General features: G+C 58.4%; 1 protein-coding gene across 1 annotated transcript in view; it reads left to right on the top strand.

Annotated features, from left to right (window-relative positions):
* The window catches only part of DCHS1 (dachsous cadherin-related 1), a 41,834-nt gene that overhangs the window by 13,043 nt on the left and 11,835 nt on the right, over positions 1 to 16,956 (top strand). The window contains exons 3-9 of the mRNA XM_059466355.1: positions 7,057 to 7,245; positions 7,341 to 7,572; positions 8,592 to 8,828; positions 9,119 to 10,138; positions 10,520 to 10,707; positions 15,325 to 15,421; positions 15,617 to 15,774. Coding sequence (XP_059322338.1) covers positions 7,057 to 7,245; positions 7,341 to 7,572; positions 8,592 to 8,828; positions 9,119 to 10,138; positions 10,520 to 10,707; positions 15,325 to 15,421; positions 15,617 to 15,774 — 2,121 coding nt within the window. The remainder of the gene's footprint in view (positions 1 to 7,056; positions 7,246 to 7,340; positions 7,573 to 8,591; positions 8,829 to 9,118; positions 10,139 to 10,519; positions 10,708 to 15,324; positions 15,422 to 15,616; positions 15,775 to 16,956) is intronic.

The raw sequence follows: 16,956 nt of genomic DNA, 5'->3' as shown, positions 1-16,956 counted from the left end.
CTCCCACCAAGAGCCGTCACTCAGAGGGGCGGGAGCCCCAGAGCCAGATGTTTGCCAAAGCCACAGCACAACATGTGCGCAGCAGAGCCCCAGCCGTGGCCAGGCTCCAGATGAGCTCCCTGCCTGCTGACTGCGCTGGCTGCAGTGGGGAGCAGGGCTGAGGAATGGAGCCTGAGCTGTGCTCCATCGCTTCTCAGCCCTGTGGGCTGGGGCACGGGGCAGCAGGAGCTGTGTACGAGGGGCTCTGGTGATGGCTCTATGGGAAGGGGCAGCTTTGACTCCCACAGGGTGAGGGACCTCGGTGTGGGGCTGTACTTCATCCATCCCCATCTCTGGGAGATGTAGGAAGTCTGTTGTGCCCTGGCTGTTCCTCCTGTCTTGCTGGGGTGCTGGGACGAGGGTGTGAAATTGCAAGGCCTCCATACCCATCACTGCCCTCCCAGCTCTCCATGCAGCAGGGAGAGGCACACTTGGCCAGGACCCCGCTTCCCCTTCCAAGTCTGGTGCTCTGGTTTTGTGCTGCCTGACCCTGAGTCATCTTGCTGTTCTCCTTTGTTGTGCTCTTTGCTCCGTGGTGGCCACAGCCCTCCCCCTGCATGCTCTTCTGCCCAGCTGCAAGGCACTGCAGCAAAGCCTTCCCACCACACCTGTGGGCAGGTCGGGGCAGGCAGCAGATGCTGCTGCCCGGGGTGGTCAGGGCTGCTCTGCAGGGACGGGGAGCACATCAGCTCTCTTGGAACAGTCTGAGCTCAGAGGGAAACTGGGGTGTTCAGGAGGGTCTTTGGCTGGAGATCACAAAATGGCTGAGTTTGGAAAGGACCTCTTGAGATAGTCTAGTACGACCCCCCCATGCACAAGCAGCACCATCCAGAGTTGGTTGCCCTGGGCATCCCCACTTTCCTGGGAAGCCTCATGAAGGAAAAGTGCTTCCTGATCTTCAGAGGGACTCTCCTGTGTTCTGGTGTGTGCCCATGCCCTCTGATCCTGACACTGGGCACAACTGGGAAGAGCCTGGATCCTCTTGTTGCCCTCATTCCTGTAGGAGTGATACCCCTTCTCCAGGCTGAACCACCCCAGCTCCCTCAGTCTTTCGTCCCAGGAAGGGTGCTCCAGTGCCTTCATCATCTCTGTGGCCCTCACTGGACTCTCTCCAGTATGGCCATCTCTCTCCTGCACTGGGGAGCCAGTGCTGCACTGCAGGAGCACTGAGGAGAACTGTGCTGCACACAGCTTCAGCTGTGGCCTCACCACTGCTGAGAGAGGGGCAGGATCCTCTCCCTGACCTGCTGGCCACACTCTCCTGATGCTGCCAGGACACCATTCTCCTTCCTTGCAGCAAGGGCACATTGCTGTCTCACCTTGGCACCCACGGGCCCTCTCTGCTGAGCTGCTCTCCAGGGTGCAGCCCCCAGCCTCTGCTGCTGCAGGGCATTGCTTCCTCCCCGGGTCAGAGCTTTGCCAGAACTGTCCCTTAGGAACTTCAGGAGGCCTCTCGTGCCTCCCTGCAGCCTCTCAAGGTTGCTCCAGATGCAGCATGACCCTCTGGCAAATCAGCCACTCCTCCCAATTTGGGGCCATCAGCAAACTGCTCAGGGTGCACACTGCACCATCAAACAGGTCATTAATGGAGGTGCCAAACAGGGCTGCAGGCAGGACCGGCCCTGGGGTACACTGCTGGCTGCTGGCCTCCAGGTAGGAATTGTGCCCCTGACCACCACTCTCTGCACAGGAGGCATTCAGCTGGTTTTCAGCTGGTTTTCACCTGAATGGGGATCTCATGGGGGAGAGTGTCAAAGAATTTAGTGCACTTCAGGTTGACAATATCCACTCCTTTTCTGTCATCCACCAGGTCAGTCATTTATCAAGTGGATCAAGCATGATTTGTCCTTAAGGGACACTGTGCTCACCACTCCTGATGATTTTCTTGTCCTTCCCATGCATAAAAATGGTTTCCAGGAGTAGCTGCTCCATCGGTTTCCCAGGGATCAAGGTGATGCTGATTGTTTTGTAGTTACCTGGGTCCTCCTGCCTTGCTCTTGAAGATGGGAGATATTTACCTTCCCACAGTCTTCAGGCACCTTGCAAACGTGATGATTATTGTGAAGGGCCTGGCGCTGATGGTGATGTGCTTCCCCCTGTTCTCTGAGACCTGAGGCTCCTGAAGACCCATCTCACTAATGGAGAGTAAGGGAAAGAGGGAATTAAGTACCCCAGTCTTTTCCATGTCCTGTGTCACCAGGTCCCTCATCTCCTTCAGCTGTGGGCCTGCATTTTACCCAGCCTTCCTTTTGTCACCAATGTCCTTACAGAAGCCCTCCTTGTTGACTTGGACATCCCTTGCCAGATTCAAACCCAGCTGGGAACTGGATGCCAACAGCAGCGTTCCCATGTAATTGCACTGATCAGTGAGTGATTTCGGCTGAAAGTAGCCCAGATGTGATCCCCAAACCCTGCCACGGTAGCAGCCTCTTCTACACCTATCCACCAAGTCTTCAAAACATGAGGGTCATGCCTGGGTTCCTTAACACATCCTCTGGTCTCAAGGGCATGTGCCTTTTCATCTGCATCATCTGCATTTTTGACAGAAATGGAGTATTTCTTCTGTCACTTTCATGCAGAGCCTTTCCCTCACTGCTCATGAACCTGTCCCCAGAGCCTGCCTCCCAACCTGTCTTTCACCCACCGATTGCCCAGCCCTCCAAACTGCAACATCCTGCCTTGGATATGAGGACAGTGGGAGAAGGTGTCAAAATCCTTCCCAAAGTCAAGGCAATTGTCACCCACACTGTCAGCCCTTTCAGCCCAGATCCAAACACCACAGAGAGCACACAGGTTGGTCAATCAATGATGGCTCTTCCCTTCCAGGATCTTTCATGTGGCCTAAAACATGCTAGAAGACTCATGCCATGATTCTCCCAGGGCCCAAAGTGTGGCTGACGAGAGCGTAGACCCTCAGATGATCCTTTTGGCCTTTGTTGAGGGTGGGATGTGAGACTTGCATTCCTCCAGGTGTCGGGGATCTCCCCTGCTTTGCTCCCACATGTAAAGAGCAGCCCCACAAATCCATTTCTGCCAGCCTCCATTGATGCAGCCTGTTGAGTCCCATGGATTCACGTGGATCAATCTTTCCAAAGAAATACTGGCTCTCTCCTCACCCCTCTCTGGAGGCTCTCTGAAGCCTTTTGAGCAGCATGGGGGCCTGGGAGGCTGGTGGGGACCGAGGTGGAGGAGGCACTGAGTGTCCCAGTCTTAGCTGTGCCTGCTGCTGCTGAATCCACACTCAGAAATGGGCTCCTCTTCAGGCCTTCACTGCCAACACAGTGCAGAGGCTCTTCTTGGCACACTCAGGCTTGAACTTTGACTTTGCTGGCACAGCCTGACATGCCTGGCAGTGTCTATAGATTCCTACTCTTTGTCTTGCCTCCATGCCCATCTCAAAGGATTGTGGAATGGTTTGGGTTGGAAGAGACCTTAAATATCATCTCCTTCCAACCCCTGCCATGAGCAGGGACACCTTCCACTCAACCAGGTTGTTCCAAGCCCTGTCCAACCTGGCCTTGGACACTCCCAGGGATGCAGGGGCAGCCACAGTTTCTCTGGACACCCTGTGCCAGGCCCTCATCACTCTCACAGGGAAGAATTTCTTCCCAATATCCAACCTAAACCTGCTTGCTGTCAGTGTAGAGCAGCTCTCCCTTGTCCTGTCTTTTGAGGCCCTTTTGAATAGCCTCTCTCTCCATCTCGTTGGCTCCCTTCAGGTGCTGAAATGCCCCAGTGAGGTCACTCCAGAGCCTCCCCCTCTCCAGGCTGCACAGTCCAGTTCTCTCAGCATGCACCACCTTCTGCATGGCAGCTTAGCCCGGAGGCCCCTGCTTAGCCCAGGCCATCTGCTGAGGTCTCTGTGTTTTCCTGAGCACTGGGATGGGCTGCTCTGAGTGTGCTGTCCTGAAGGCCTGCCAGCTTTCCTCAGCTGCCCTGGCCCTCAGTGCTGCCTCCCACGAGATCCCTTCCATCGACCAGTTCCCTGTAAAAGCTGAACTCTGCCTTGCAATCCAGGGTCTGTACTCTGCTTCTCTTCTTCCTCACTCCCTTTAGGATCCTGAATCTGCTGCTGCATGGCCACTGCAGTCACAGCTGCTGCCAGCTGCCACATCCCCAGTCAGCAGTCCCTTCTAGGAACAGCAGATCCAGCTGCGTGCCACCCCAGCTTGGCAGGGGCTCTGGAATCTCTGTGAGACCGGGGGTCTGTGATCCTGGCTTCCTCAGGTACTGCTGCTTCCTTGGCAGCTTCAGGTCAGGAACCTCCTGGCAGGGCACTGGTGTCCTTGTGCTTACAGCCCTTGAGGCGGGGCGGGCTCCGTTCAGAAGTCAGAGGAGAGAGGGCAGTGGGGCCGCCGTTCAGGCTCAGAGCCCTGGCTCCTGCTCCCACACATTCTAGGGAGCAGCAGGACTGGCACAGCCCCAGTGCAGAGTTTCCTGGGCAGTTCCACAGGCAGCTCGACCCCGTTTCCCTCTATTTTTCAGGCAAACATCAAGAGTCTCATGAGTGAGCTGCAGTGAAACCAGCTGTGGATCCAAGACTTGGGGCAGATGCTAAATACAGAGCCTGGGGCTGCCCTGCATTAGCTTCTAGCAAAGTTCCTGGAAAAATGTCCATGCTTGGTTTAAAAATTTCCAGAAGTGGTGAACTCACCACAGGCCTTAATGAGCCCTTTTGGTGGCTAATTGCCCTCGCAGCTAAAAATGTGTCCCTGTCTCAAACTGTGTGTGCTCTGAGTCTGCAGCAGTGCGTGCAGCTGGAATGAGGTGGTTGCCATACCTGGTGGTCCCTGTGGTGTCTCTCAGGAGTCCCCAGGAGCCATCACCCAGCTGCACTGGGGATCCTGCTGCCCCTGGCTCTCGTGCCAGGCCCTGCTGAGCGTGGGCTGCCCGCGGGCAGTCAGCCAGCCCCATCCCATGGGATTCACACATGGGACATCAGCAGTCTGCAGGCAGGGAGCTGGGACTGGGGAGCAGTGGCAGAGCACGGAGCAAAGTGTCCAGTGGCCCCAAACTCAGCCAACACCATGACCTGGTCTAGCAGGTGTTTCCTGTTCCTGTGGCTTCTCTCTAGGCACCAGTTTAGCATCTCCCATCCAAGGGAGACAAGAACCAGGTGCAGGGCTGCAGGTGTGGTGGCACCAGTGATGTCACCTCTCTTAGATGCTGTGTAGGCTCATATTGGGCAGAGTTTTGTGTTGGACCAGCAGTTCACAGATGGTCCCACCACAGGATGGGGCAGTGAAGCAGTAGATACATGGGATACCTTGTCCTGGCTGCACAGCCAGGGCTGGTTCTGATACCAGACTGCTGGCTCCACCAGTTATCTTGCTGGAACATGGCTCTGGGTACCGGGAAGCCACCAGGGAGGTGGTGCTGCACTGCACAGTAGTGAGAGCTCATCTGTTGCTTGCCTGTTCCTGAAACCTGGCCCAGGTCTTGTGGCAGGAAGCTGGGTATTCCCCCTTTGGGTATTCCTAAGGGGGGCAGCCATCAGAAGATGGTTATGGTGGGGAAAGGAGACTCTTCTGGAAGCATCAGAGCCCCGGGGCTGAGCCGCCTGCCGCTGCTATCTCACTCTGCAGCAAAGACTGTGGATGTACAGTGATTAAAGCAGCTGATGTGCATTTTGGATAACCTTCAGAGTCAGAAATACTTCATTCTGAAGGAAAGAAAAAACTTCATTTACCATATAGTACCTATTCCAGCTGGTTATGCATTTCCATCTGGCAGCTGACCCAAGGAATGGCACAGGCACACAGGGCGTGGGTACAGGGCTGTATCCCATACAGGCACACAGGGTGTGGGTACAGGGCTGTACCCCAGTAATGACAGGCAGCATGGAGCCACTGTACTGGTAACCTGCAGATGACCTCCAGTGATATCAGCAGGGTCAGATTTGTGGTTTCTGCTGAGCAGCTCCCCAGGAAGATGGGCTGAGTCGGTAAGGCAGGGGGATGGTGAGCTCTAGGAGGGTCCAGTTTCCCAAAGTGCCTCCTGACCCAGTTCTGTCACAGCACCTGTGTTTCCAAGCGCTTTGCAGCTGGAGTGGGGAGGGGGGATCCTGTTCCATGGTGCTTCTTCTGGCAGCTGCTGCAGGGCTGGGGAGCAGATCCTCTGCACCGGAGCTTAGTGCTCGCTGGAGATGTGGTCTCAGATTCTCCCTGCAGGCAGCCCCACGGCAGCAGGGCTGCTGGGGTGTCGCAGGTGCTGCCTCCCGTTGCTGCTCAGGACGGGGTGGCCCATTCCCAGTGACTGCTCCCTGCAGGCCCTGTGTCCTGCCCGGGTTGCTGCATCCCGGTGCGCGGCTCGCAGCCCCCAGCTGGGCCCTCGGCTTGGCTCCTCCATGAGCGAGGCCCCATGGCTGCTGCGGGGAGGAGCTGTGGCTGACGAGGCCTGAACTCCGCTTCACCCGGGCCTGGCCCAGCTGCCTTCCCCAGCTCTGTCCCCCAGCTTTGCTCTCCCTGGAGTTCCCAGCTGGTGGAGGAGCTGTGGGCAGGGATGTGGAGTCAGGAGTTGGTTTCTGCTGGCCTGAGCTCTGTGGGAGCCCGAAGGAGGAGCTGGGGAGGGCAGGCAGGGAGCAGCATTCCTCCTCCTGCCACGTCTGTCATAGTGGGTGCACTTCTTGTGCTACAGGCAGCATGAGACTGGACTGTCACAGGGCAGTGCCACCCTCCATCCTCATGCCCTGTCTGGGGCTGCTAGACACAGAGTCCGGAGAGCAGGACAGAGCCAGGGCCGTGGTGACAGGGGGGTGACTTTCTTCCTGTCCCATCCTGAGTGTCTTTGCAGAAAAGAAGGAATAGAGGTGCCGGGGCTGCTGCATGTCCTGCAGAAAAGCAGTGGCCGGTCTGGGACAAGAGCCACAGTTGCTGTCGCGCTGCGTTGTGATGGCCAGCTCTGAGGGTGGCATGGTGGCTGTGCCATGGAGCACAAGGTGGCACTAGGGCGTGGTGGTGGGGCTGGGCTGGCTCTGGCTGGTTCTGTTCTGTTCAGGTGGTGCGTTCTCTCGCACAGGTGACAGCCACAGACGCAGACAGCGGTGCGTTCGGCTCCCTTTCCTACTCCATCGGCTCTGGCATCGGCAGCGTCACCCCCACGCAGTTCAGCATTGACAAGCACTCGGGGCAGCTGTGCACGGTGCAGCCCCTGGACCGCGATGAGGGCACGGCTGCCTACGACTTCACCATCACTGCAGTGGACGGGGTGAGTGCTGCCGAGGCCGCGCACGCAGTGCTGCTGAGCCAGCCCTGTGCCGGGTGCTGCTGTCCTCAGCTGTCCCTGACCCCGTGCCTCCGCAGGGCGGCCTGAACTCCATGGTGTACGTGAAGGTGTTCCTGGAGGACACCAACGACAACCGGCCGGTGTTCTACCCGCTGGAGTACGCCGCCAGCATCAGCACACAGAGCATGCCGGGCACGGCCGTGCTGCGCGTCGCTGCCCACGACAAGGACGAGGGCCTCAACGGCAGGGTGACGTACCGCATCGTCCGGGGAAACTCGCCCCCGCTCTTCTCCCTCAACAAGGACACAGGTGAGCCCTCGGGCAGCCAGGGCAGGCAGCCGTTGGTGCGCTGCGATGTGGGAGATATCCTGAAAACCAGCCTGAGTGTCCCTGCTTGGCCACCTCAGCAGTGCAGCCTGTCTCCAGAGTACGTCTCTTCCTCTCCCTGCCACATCATTCCCTGCTAAACTTCCTTAGCCTCTGGTAACCCCTTCCCAGACTCAGTCCCTGACTTTTGTTACTGCTCCCTGTTGTGTTCCTCATTTGTCCTGTCTACCTTCTTCTCCCCATTCCCCATCTCCGACTCACTGTGCCCTTCCTCTTGTGTGCTGATGACACAGCTGTATGATCAGCTGTATGATCAAGCTGTATCCTGCTTCCTTTCTTGTCCCTGCCAGTCCCCTCATCTCCAGCTCAGTTAACTCTCCTCTATAACTCTGTCACTCTTGATCCCACTGTTCTCATTGGCTGCATCTGGTGAAAGCCAAAGCAGTTTCTGCTGGGGAAGTGGATGCATGGGTATGTGATGCCAGGGACTCTCAGCAGGACAGAAGGGTGCACTGGGGAATCTGCACACTGCTTCTCAATTCCCAGCAGGTGACTGGGAGGGTGACAAGCCCTACCAGACCCCCTAATGCAGGGCCACCTCCTTTGTAAGGCCTATCAACTATGGTCCTTCACTTGTATATCCCCTCCCAGACCCTGTCTGCCAGCCCAGGCCTGCTTGCTGTGTTATGACACTCACCCTGTGCCCCAGATTGGAAGCCTTCTCCCTGCCTTTCCCTCTCCCTAGACCTGCCTTCTGGCTCGTGCCCCACAGCCTGTACCACCACTAAACTCAGAGCTGGCTGTAAGACAAAGTGCGGAGGATTTGGGGAGGCTTTCCTGGGAGAGCTCCACTCATTCACTCCAGCTCCTCCGTGGTGGGCTCCCACTGTGATGCACGTTGTTTTCTGCCCCTTCTGGTCTGTCTTTTCCACCTTGTGGTTTGGTCTGTCCCCTGGAGCCAGGTTGCAGCACAATGCCGCATCAATGACTTTCTTCCTCAGGTGTCATTTCTCTGTCATGGTCTCTGAGTGGCAAAGCCAACACCCTGGTGCAGCTGGTGATCTCTGCTCAGGACGGGGGGGGCCTGCAGGCACAGCCCAATGCCCGGGTAAACATCAGCATCGTGGAGGGCACAGTCTCACCCCCTGTCTTTGAGCAAGCTCAGTACTTCTTCAGCGTGCCCGAGGACATGCCACAGGGCGCCACTGTGGGGGCTGTCCAGGCCCAGAACCCGCCAGGTATGGCCTTGTCCCTTTTGCATGTTGCCACTTTCCCTGTCCCCACACCGTCCTTGGGGTCCAGCATCCACCACACTTCCTCATGGAGCGGCCCTGCTCTGAGAGCTCCACACACTCACACCTGAGTGTGCACCTGGCTCAGCACCTGTGCTCACACAAGTGTGTAAGCACACCTGGGGGCTGTGCACATGGGCACTGTGCTGCTGCGCCCCTTGGAGCACAGTTTTGTGACCCCGGGGCTGAGGCAGTAAGCTGGGTGGCACCTCATTCCTTCTGTCTCATGTCCACAGGTCATGCTGATGACATCTTCTACTCCATCTCCTCGGGGGACCCTCATGGCTATTTCTCCATCGACTCGGCCTCGGGGCAGCTGCGCACCAGCCTCCCTCTGGATCACGAGTCCCAGGCAGTTCTGGTGCTGGACGTGCAGGCCCGGAGCGGTTCCCCCCCTGCCTACAGCAACACGCGGGTGAAGATCTCCGTGTCAGACGTGAACGACAACGCGCCGGCGTTCCCAGCTCCCTCTGACTCCATCCTGCTGCCGGAGGCCACGGAGCCCGGCGCTACGGTGTACACCCTGCAGGCTGAGGACCGCGACAGCGGCGCCAATGGGCAGGTGGCCTTTGAGCTGCTCTCGGGGGGCGAGGGCACCTTTGTCGTGGAGCGTGCCTCGGGGGCCGTGCGGCTCCTCGGGGCCCTGCAGTATGAGGCCGTCTCAGCCTACAGCCTGGCCATCGCGGCCCGGGACAGCGGCGTTCCCCAGCTCAGCTCTACCTTCACGCTGCTGGTGCACGTGCAGGCCGAGGACGACAACGGACCCATCTTCGACACTCTCACCTACCGCGTGGAGGTGCAGGAGGGCGTCCCCGTCTCCACCCGCTTCCTGCAGGTCAGGGCCCTGGCCCACGATGTGGAGCCCGCGGCCCTCACCTACCACCTGCGTGCGGACGGGGACGCCGCCAGCTTCGGCATCGTGCCCGAGAGCGGCTGGCTGTACGTCAAGAGCGCCCTGGACCGGGAGACGCGGGACCTGTACGTGCTGACCGTGCTGGCCTCCGTGGGCGGCGCCGGGGCTGCGGCGGACGCGCGGAAAACCGGCACCAGCACCGTGCGCGTCAGCGTCACCGACGAGAACGACAACCCCCCGCGGCTGAGCGAGGAGCGCTACTTCTTCACCGTGTCTGAGAACCAGGCTCCCGGCAGCGCCGTGGGAAGGGTGATGGCCAGCGACCGCGACGCCGGGCAGAACAGCCGGCTCACCTACCGCCTGCTCCAGCACGACCCCAACTTTCTGATCCACGCACAGACAGGTGAGGCACTCCCGGCCTCCCAGGTGGGGCTGTCTGCTGAGAGCGCCCAGGGCAGGGCAGCAGTGATGGCAGCCGGGCCAATGCAGCAGCAGAATGTTCACCTTACCGCCCAGCACTGCTGGGCTCCAGCAACACAGCTGAATAGCACAGCTGAGCACAGGCTCGGCTCTAATGCAGCTTGTGGGCTGAGCTGGGTCCCTGCTCGTCAGTGTTCTCACTTGTTGTGCCTGCCCCGTTCCTGGAAGCATTCAAGGCCCTGTTGGATAGGGCTGGGAGCAACCCGGGATAGTGGAAGGTGTCCCTGCCCGTGGCAGCAGGGTGGAACAAGGTGGGCTTGAAGGTTCCTTCCAACCCAAACCCTTCTGGGATTCTCCCTCACAGGAGAGGTCAGCACCAAGCACAGCTTGGACCGGGAGCAGCAGTCCAACTTCCAGCTGCTGGTGATTGTGCAGGATGGGGGAGCGCCGCCTCGCAGTGCCACCGGCACCATCTATGTCACTGTGCTGGACGAGAATGACAACGCTCCTGCTTTCCTGCACGTGGGCAGCGGCCAGGAGCTCTCTGTGCAGGTAGGGCTGCAGGCTGGAGCACCCATGGGGCCTGGTGGCCTCTGGCTGTGGGGGCACTGCTGGGTAAAGGGGGTGGGCAGGGGGACCCAGGAGAGCTTCAGGGTAGGAGATGAGCAGGCACCAGCTGGATCCATGCAGCAGCCAGGACAGTTGGATAAATCTGAGATGTGGCAGGAGGGGCATGTCCTTGGGCAGGGCAGAAATCCTGGTGCACAGAGCAGGCAGGGCTGTGGGGGGCTCTGGCACAATCGGGACTGGCCAGCGGGCAGGAGCTCTTGGCTCACACGTGCCTGTAGGGAGGGACAGCAAAAGGAGCCTGAACCTGAGGCAGGTTCAGAGAAGAGCCAGGGTGAACAGTGGTGAGCAGGGTGTTGTCCAGCTGGCTTGGCACACACAAGAGTTTTCAGTGGATCTGCTGTGCCTGCCAGCCAAGCTTTCCCTGCCCAGCCTGGTGGCAGCAGTCCCTGGGCACTGCATGTGCTGCAGACCCAGCTTCATGGGGGCTGCTCAGGAGAGCTGGCAGGGGAGCTGCCCCAGCGAGGGCTCGTGGCACCACCTGAGGAACACTGGCAGCAGCAGAGCAGCAGGATGGGCAGCAGGGCCTGGCACAGAGCAGGGGCAGCCCACAGCTGGGCAGCCAGGCCCTCTCTGCCCATCCATTGCTGTACGTCAGGCTGTGTGCTCAAAGCCCCTGGCTCTGGGTGGTCCACAAACACCACGATGGTGACAGCCACGCTCTGCCACACGTCCTGCCCGAGCTGGGCACCCCAGACAGGTCAGAGCAGAGAGGACTGTGTTGGTAGGCACCTGGGTGACATGAGATCTGGGGACACTGCTGCTCCAGCCAGGCCTTCCCCATTCATTGCTGCTTCCCTTGGCTTCCTAGGGTGCACCATTCCTTCCCTTGCCATCCTAGGGTGCACCATTCCTTGCCAGCCCATCCTGGGGTGCAATCATTCCTTCCCTTGCCATCCTGGGGTGCAGCCATTCCTTGCCAGCCCATCCTAGGGTGCACCATTCCTTCCCTTGCCATTCTAGGGTGCACCATTCCTTCTCTTGCCATCCTGGGGTGCATCATTCCTTCCCTTGCCATCCTAGGGTGCATCATTCCTTCCCTTGCCATCCTAGGGTGCACCATTCCTTTCCTTTCCATCCTGGGGTGCAGCCATTCCTTGCCCAGCCATCTCCTGGCGTGCCCTGCTCTGAGGCAAAGATGCTGGCAGGGCTTGGCCGGGGTGAGCACCTCTCCCAGACCTGGAGGAGGCAAAGGGGGCTCAGTGGGTCTTGCCCTGTCTCTGAGCAAGGCTCTGGGAACAGAGCAGGCCAGGGAGTAGCCAGCACAGCCTGGCTGAGGGAGCACTGGGTGGGCTCTGCGATCATTGCCCCACTGGCATCTGCCAGGAGCCCTCGTGGGGACACGTGTGACATCCCACACAGCAGGATCTGCAGTGTCTGGGGGCACACAATGCTGAAAGGGCCCTGCCAGAGCCTGGGAAGGCTCTGCTCCTGCAAAGAGACCATGAAAGCAGATGCCTCCTTCAGGGGATAGGACAAGGCTGAGATGGGCTCAGGGTTCTGAGGGCGGGTAAATGCTGCAGCAGCTGTGGGAAAACACCTCTTTGGGCACTTTGGTTTGCAGGTGCTGGAAGCAGAGGCAGAGAAGGGTGGAGTCCCATAACAGCCCACTGTTGGCCATGTTTTGGATGTAGAAGAGGCTGGGAGGAAGAAGTGAAACTGGATGATAACACAAACTCCATGATTCCTTGCAGACGTGCTCAGGGCACTTTCCTGTCAGGGTTCTTCAGGCAGAGCAGAGGAGGGTTCTGTGTCCACCTTGGAGCACAGCTGTGGCGTGCTGAGGTGAAGCTCTGGTGATGTGCTGGCAGTACAGGGGGAGCTTGCAAAGGGTCTGCAGCGATGGATGCTCCAGGGAATGATTGCTAGGAGAGAGGAGAGAGCACAGGGCCTGTTTTCACAGAGGGCATGCCCCTGATGCTGGGGTTTTGCTGTATCCCCCCAAAGATGTGTTGCTGTCACTGGTCTGTTCACAGCATTCAGGGTGGGGGCTCCCTGTGAAGAGCTGTGGGAGGATCAGGTTCCACTGCTGGGTCAGGGAGGAGGATGGGACATGAGGTCACTGCTGCTAAGCAAACTGCTGGAAAGCAGCACAGATGGCACTTAGGGTGGGCTCTGAGCTGGCTGCTTCAGCCTGGAGCTTTGTGAGTGTGCCACTCCAGGCTCGGGGCAGGCAAAAAAGCAAATCAAACGTTGAGTTTAATTAGACAAGAAACAGAGAATGAAAGAAAATATCATCACCCACAGCTCAGATTCTGCCCACACTCTCTGTCTGGTTCCATTTCCTAAGTGAGCAGAAGTGATAGAAACTGTTTAGAAAAGGATGTTAACGGGATCTTTGGCAGATAATGGCTCCAAGCAGGAATAAAACATTCTTTGGCATGGACAAAGCTGCAGGAATATCACAAAGGTGTGCACAGAGTCATGGGGAAATGAGAAGTTGCTTTTTCCATAACAGAAGGCTGGGCAGCTCCATAAGAACTGACCAGGCAGCAGGTTTAAAATAAACACAGGCAGCATTTCTTCATGCAGAATGTAATTAAATTGTGAAATCATTGTCCAGAGTTGCATGGGTTCAAAACTAGATGAATTCATGGAAAGGAAAAAAATCCATCAAAGGCTGATGAGCACAAATAGGATGATCTGTGGCTCAGGAAGTGTCTGAGCCACAGCGGGCTGGGAGCGGGGAAGCTCACAGGAGGACTGTTCCATACGTGCCATGTTCCTCGCATTTCTGCATCCACTGCCAGCCCTGCTGGAGCTGTGCTGGTGCCCAGAAGGGCTCTGCAAGCCTGGACCAGCCTTTGGGGAGGGTGGGCAGACCCAGCTATGCCCACAGGGCCTCTGTCTTGCCAGCGTGCATGGGCAAGGCCACTGCTGCTTGCTCCTGTCTGTGTGACTGGGCTGGCACTGGTACATGTGGGTGCTGCTCTGTAGCTCCTCTGGCGTGTCCGAGCAGGGTGCTGTGCTCAAGGGCTTCTCCCAAAGGGCTCTGGCTCCTCCTGGAAGGGAGAGGAGGAGCAGGGGCCTGTCAAGTCTGGCTTGGGGGCAGTGGGGCGGATGTTGCCCCACTGTGGCAGGGAGAGTTGGAAGGGGCCTCTGAAGGGTGGCCTCACGTCGAGGTGTCCATGCAGACCTTCCTTTCATCAAGGGCCAGGCTATATTTAGGTCTGTGCCTCCATCACTGCTGCAAAAGGCTGTTCCAGATTCCTTGATCTGGTACTAGAAAACATCTCTTCATTTCCAGCCTAAACTAATTTCTGACCATTTTATACTCATTTGTTCTTGTGCCAATATTGTGTTTTTGCTTAAAAAGCTGTCCTCTCTCGCTGGAATTTCCCTCCCTCTCGCAGTGTTTACAGAGCACAGTCCCAGCACTGCCTGGCCTGGCTGAGCGAGTCCAGCTCCTCTGGTCTCCCCTCCCAGGGCTTCAGCTCAGTGCCAGCAGCTTGGGCAATAGCTCTGGCCCTCACCCTCTGCCCAGAAACCTGCGCCCTCTTCTCCAGAGTCGTGTTTGGATTCCACTTGTCCCTTTCCTAAAGGCATTAAGTGGCACAGATTGCCCTGCACAGCTGGGTCTGGGAGGGTGGTCTCTGCCACAAGATGTGCTGGTGGGCTGGGAATGTGAGGTCTGTCCCCTTGAGGTGGGAATTTGGCCTCTGCTGGGGTGGAAGGAGCAGCAGAGCCTGTGCCGAGTGGGAATCCTGTTCCACCAGCATGTGTGCTGGAGGGGGGACAGGGCTGTGTCCCAGGCACAGCACAGGCTGTGGTCTCAAACCTGACAGGGGCTGGGGGACAGTGATGGGGTGCATCCAGCTCCACAGCTATCCAGAAAAGGGGTGCAGTGCTGTAATGTGTGGTCTCAGTGGCAACGGAGGTAGCTCCCCTGAGGACACAAGGTTATCTGAGCACGTGTGATTGATGTCTCAATGGTCTTGTGCTGCACTGGCATAAATTGAGGGTCTGAAGTACCAACACACAGGCAGTGCTACCCAGGAACAAGGGAGAGAAGGGGAAAGGCCCAGGCTGGGGTACCTGAGCCCCAGAAGATCTGCCAGCTGCCCTTCCAGAGGTGGGAAACCTCCCTGGCTAACTGTGGGAGCTGAGGAGATCCCTGGCTGTGGGCAGGGAGGCTGGCACTGGGCTGTCAGGGCTCACCATGGGCATTTCCAGCTGAAGGTGTCTGTTGGGGCAGGGAGGAGCAGGGCTGCTGTGGAGCCCTGCCTGCAGAGGCTCTGGGTGTAGCAGGGTGAAGCAGTGCCCTCCTCCGTGTGCCCCCAGCCTGCCCAGTGGGTTGTTAAACAGGGCACAAGGGGAGGAGGGCTGGTCAGGCAGGACCTCCCTGGCCAATTGCCGTGGGCTCCTCTGTGTTCCCAGCCTCAGCACAGACTGTGGGTGCTGTGGGGAGTCTGTGTTGTGGGGAAGGTGTAGGGCTGGTGCAGGATGGTGCAGAGCTCATTGAGTCATGCCAATGCCTTGGGGCAGTGGGGTGGTCTGAGCGGTTCCCTGTGCCACTCAACTGCTCCCTGTGCTGTGCTGCAGGTGCTGGAGGAGAAGCCATCGGGACTCCTGGTCGCCTCCCTGCAGGCCAAGGACCCTGACGAGGGGGAGAACGGGACCATCACCTACTCGCTGATAGGTACGAGCTGCAGAGCAGCAAACCCACACTGCCCTGCCCGGCAGCAGCAAACCCACACTGCCCTGCCCGGCAGCAGCATACCTCTGCCCGGCAGCCGTGCCCCGGGCGATGGTGCCCGCTGCCGGGATCCCCCAGCACGCTCCCTCCCTGGCACCCTGCCCGTGCTCCCCGTGCCACGCTGCCCTGTGTCCGCAGGGGCCTGGGCAGAGCGGTTCAGCCTGCACGTGGCCACAGGCGAGCTGCGCACGGCGGCGGTGCTGCGGCGGGCGGAACGCGCCGAGTACCTGTTCACAGTGACGGCCAGCGACCGTGGCACGGCGCCCCGCAGCACGACAGCCATCGTCCGCGTGCAGGTACAGCCCCTCCTGTCCCCGCACGCCCCCTCCGCTTGTCCCCGTGCCACCTGCACAGCACTCGGCTCTTGGAGCACACCATCCATGCCTGGCAGCCCCTCTGCCCACCCTCATCCCCTGCCGCCCTCATCCCTGAGCCCCCTCTGCTCCTGCTCAGCTGCTGATCCAGCCTTAAAATCCACAGGGATAACCTGGATGGGAAGGGATGACCCTGCACCTGTTCTCATGTCCAAAGAACTGACAATTGCAGTTCTGCCTTCTCCAGGCTTTAGACAGCTGACCCTGTCCTAGATACCCTGCACAGAGACTTCCACTCTTCCCACGGTCTGCTGAAACCAGTGTTCTTACCTGCAGGGTGTTTATTCTGACCTGCAGGGTGCCCCTCATGTCTGTGTCACTTTGGTACTCCCTGCCTGCTGCTGCCCACACAGCTACATCCTTTCTTTACAGTTAGTAATGAGCTTCCTTTTACAGCAGAGGCTCTGGTTCCCCCACCAAAGCACTCCCACTGAACATTGTTTCACATCTTCTCCTCCATGTCCTTGCAATTGCCAAGGCCATTTGACTGTCCTTGCTGTGCCACCTCCAGCCATTGCCCATTGCTCCCTTGAGCCAGCTGGTCTCTCACTCCTTTGTCACACAGCATCTGTGCCTGTCCCTTGCTAGTGTGGGAGCTCCAGAGCTGAGTTCTAGCCCAGGCGGGTCTGATACACCACGTTCCCTTGAGTGGAGCCTGGTGTTAGCCTGCCACAGCTGCCTTCAGCCACCAGCAGCATGTTTTGTACCATTTCCTCGTTACACTATATCTGTAACTGTTCTTGCCATCAGAGCTGTTCTGCAGCCTCCAGAGCACTGAGGCTAGGCTGGCCATCCCCACCATGCTGGTTGGCATCCCTGTAATAGATATTTGCCGGACAGTCACTGGGTTTGGTCCCCTCTGGGCTGACAGGTTTGTTGTTACTGCCGTTTTCCTCAGCTCCTTGACAGGAATGTGCTTCTTTCCCTTCAGGTCATGCTGTGGTGGCCTTTGCAGCATCCTCTCTCCCATCTGCATGTGCACCTCATGCCCAAATTAACTCCAGTACCTTTAATAAAACTAGTGATGGTGTTTATTTATCTTGGGGTCATACTGGGTTCTCTTTCTGTGCCTCCCATCAGGATGAGCGTGACCTCTCATTCACT

This window comes from Ammospiza nelsoni, chromosome 2 (genome assembly GCF_027579445.1).
Source record: "Ammospiza nelsoni isolate bAmmNel1 chromosome 2, bAmmNel1.pri, whole genome shotgun sequence".
NCBI lineage: Eukaryota > Metazoa > Chordata > Aves > Passeriformes > Passerellidae > Ammospiza > Ammospiza nelsoni.
Note: the sequence above shows the minus strand (reverse complement) of the source record. Positions and strands in the feature narration are given on the sequence as shown.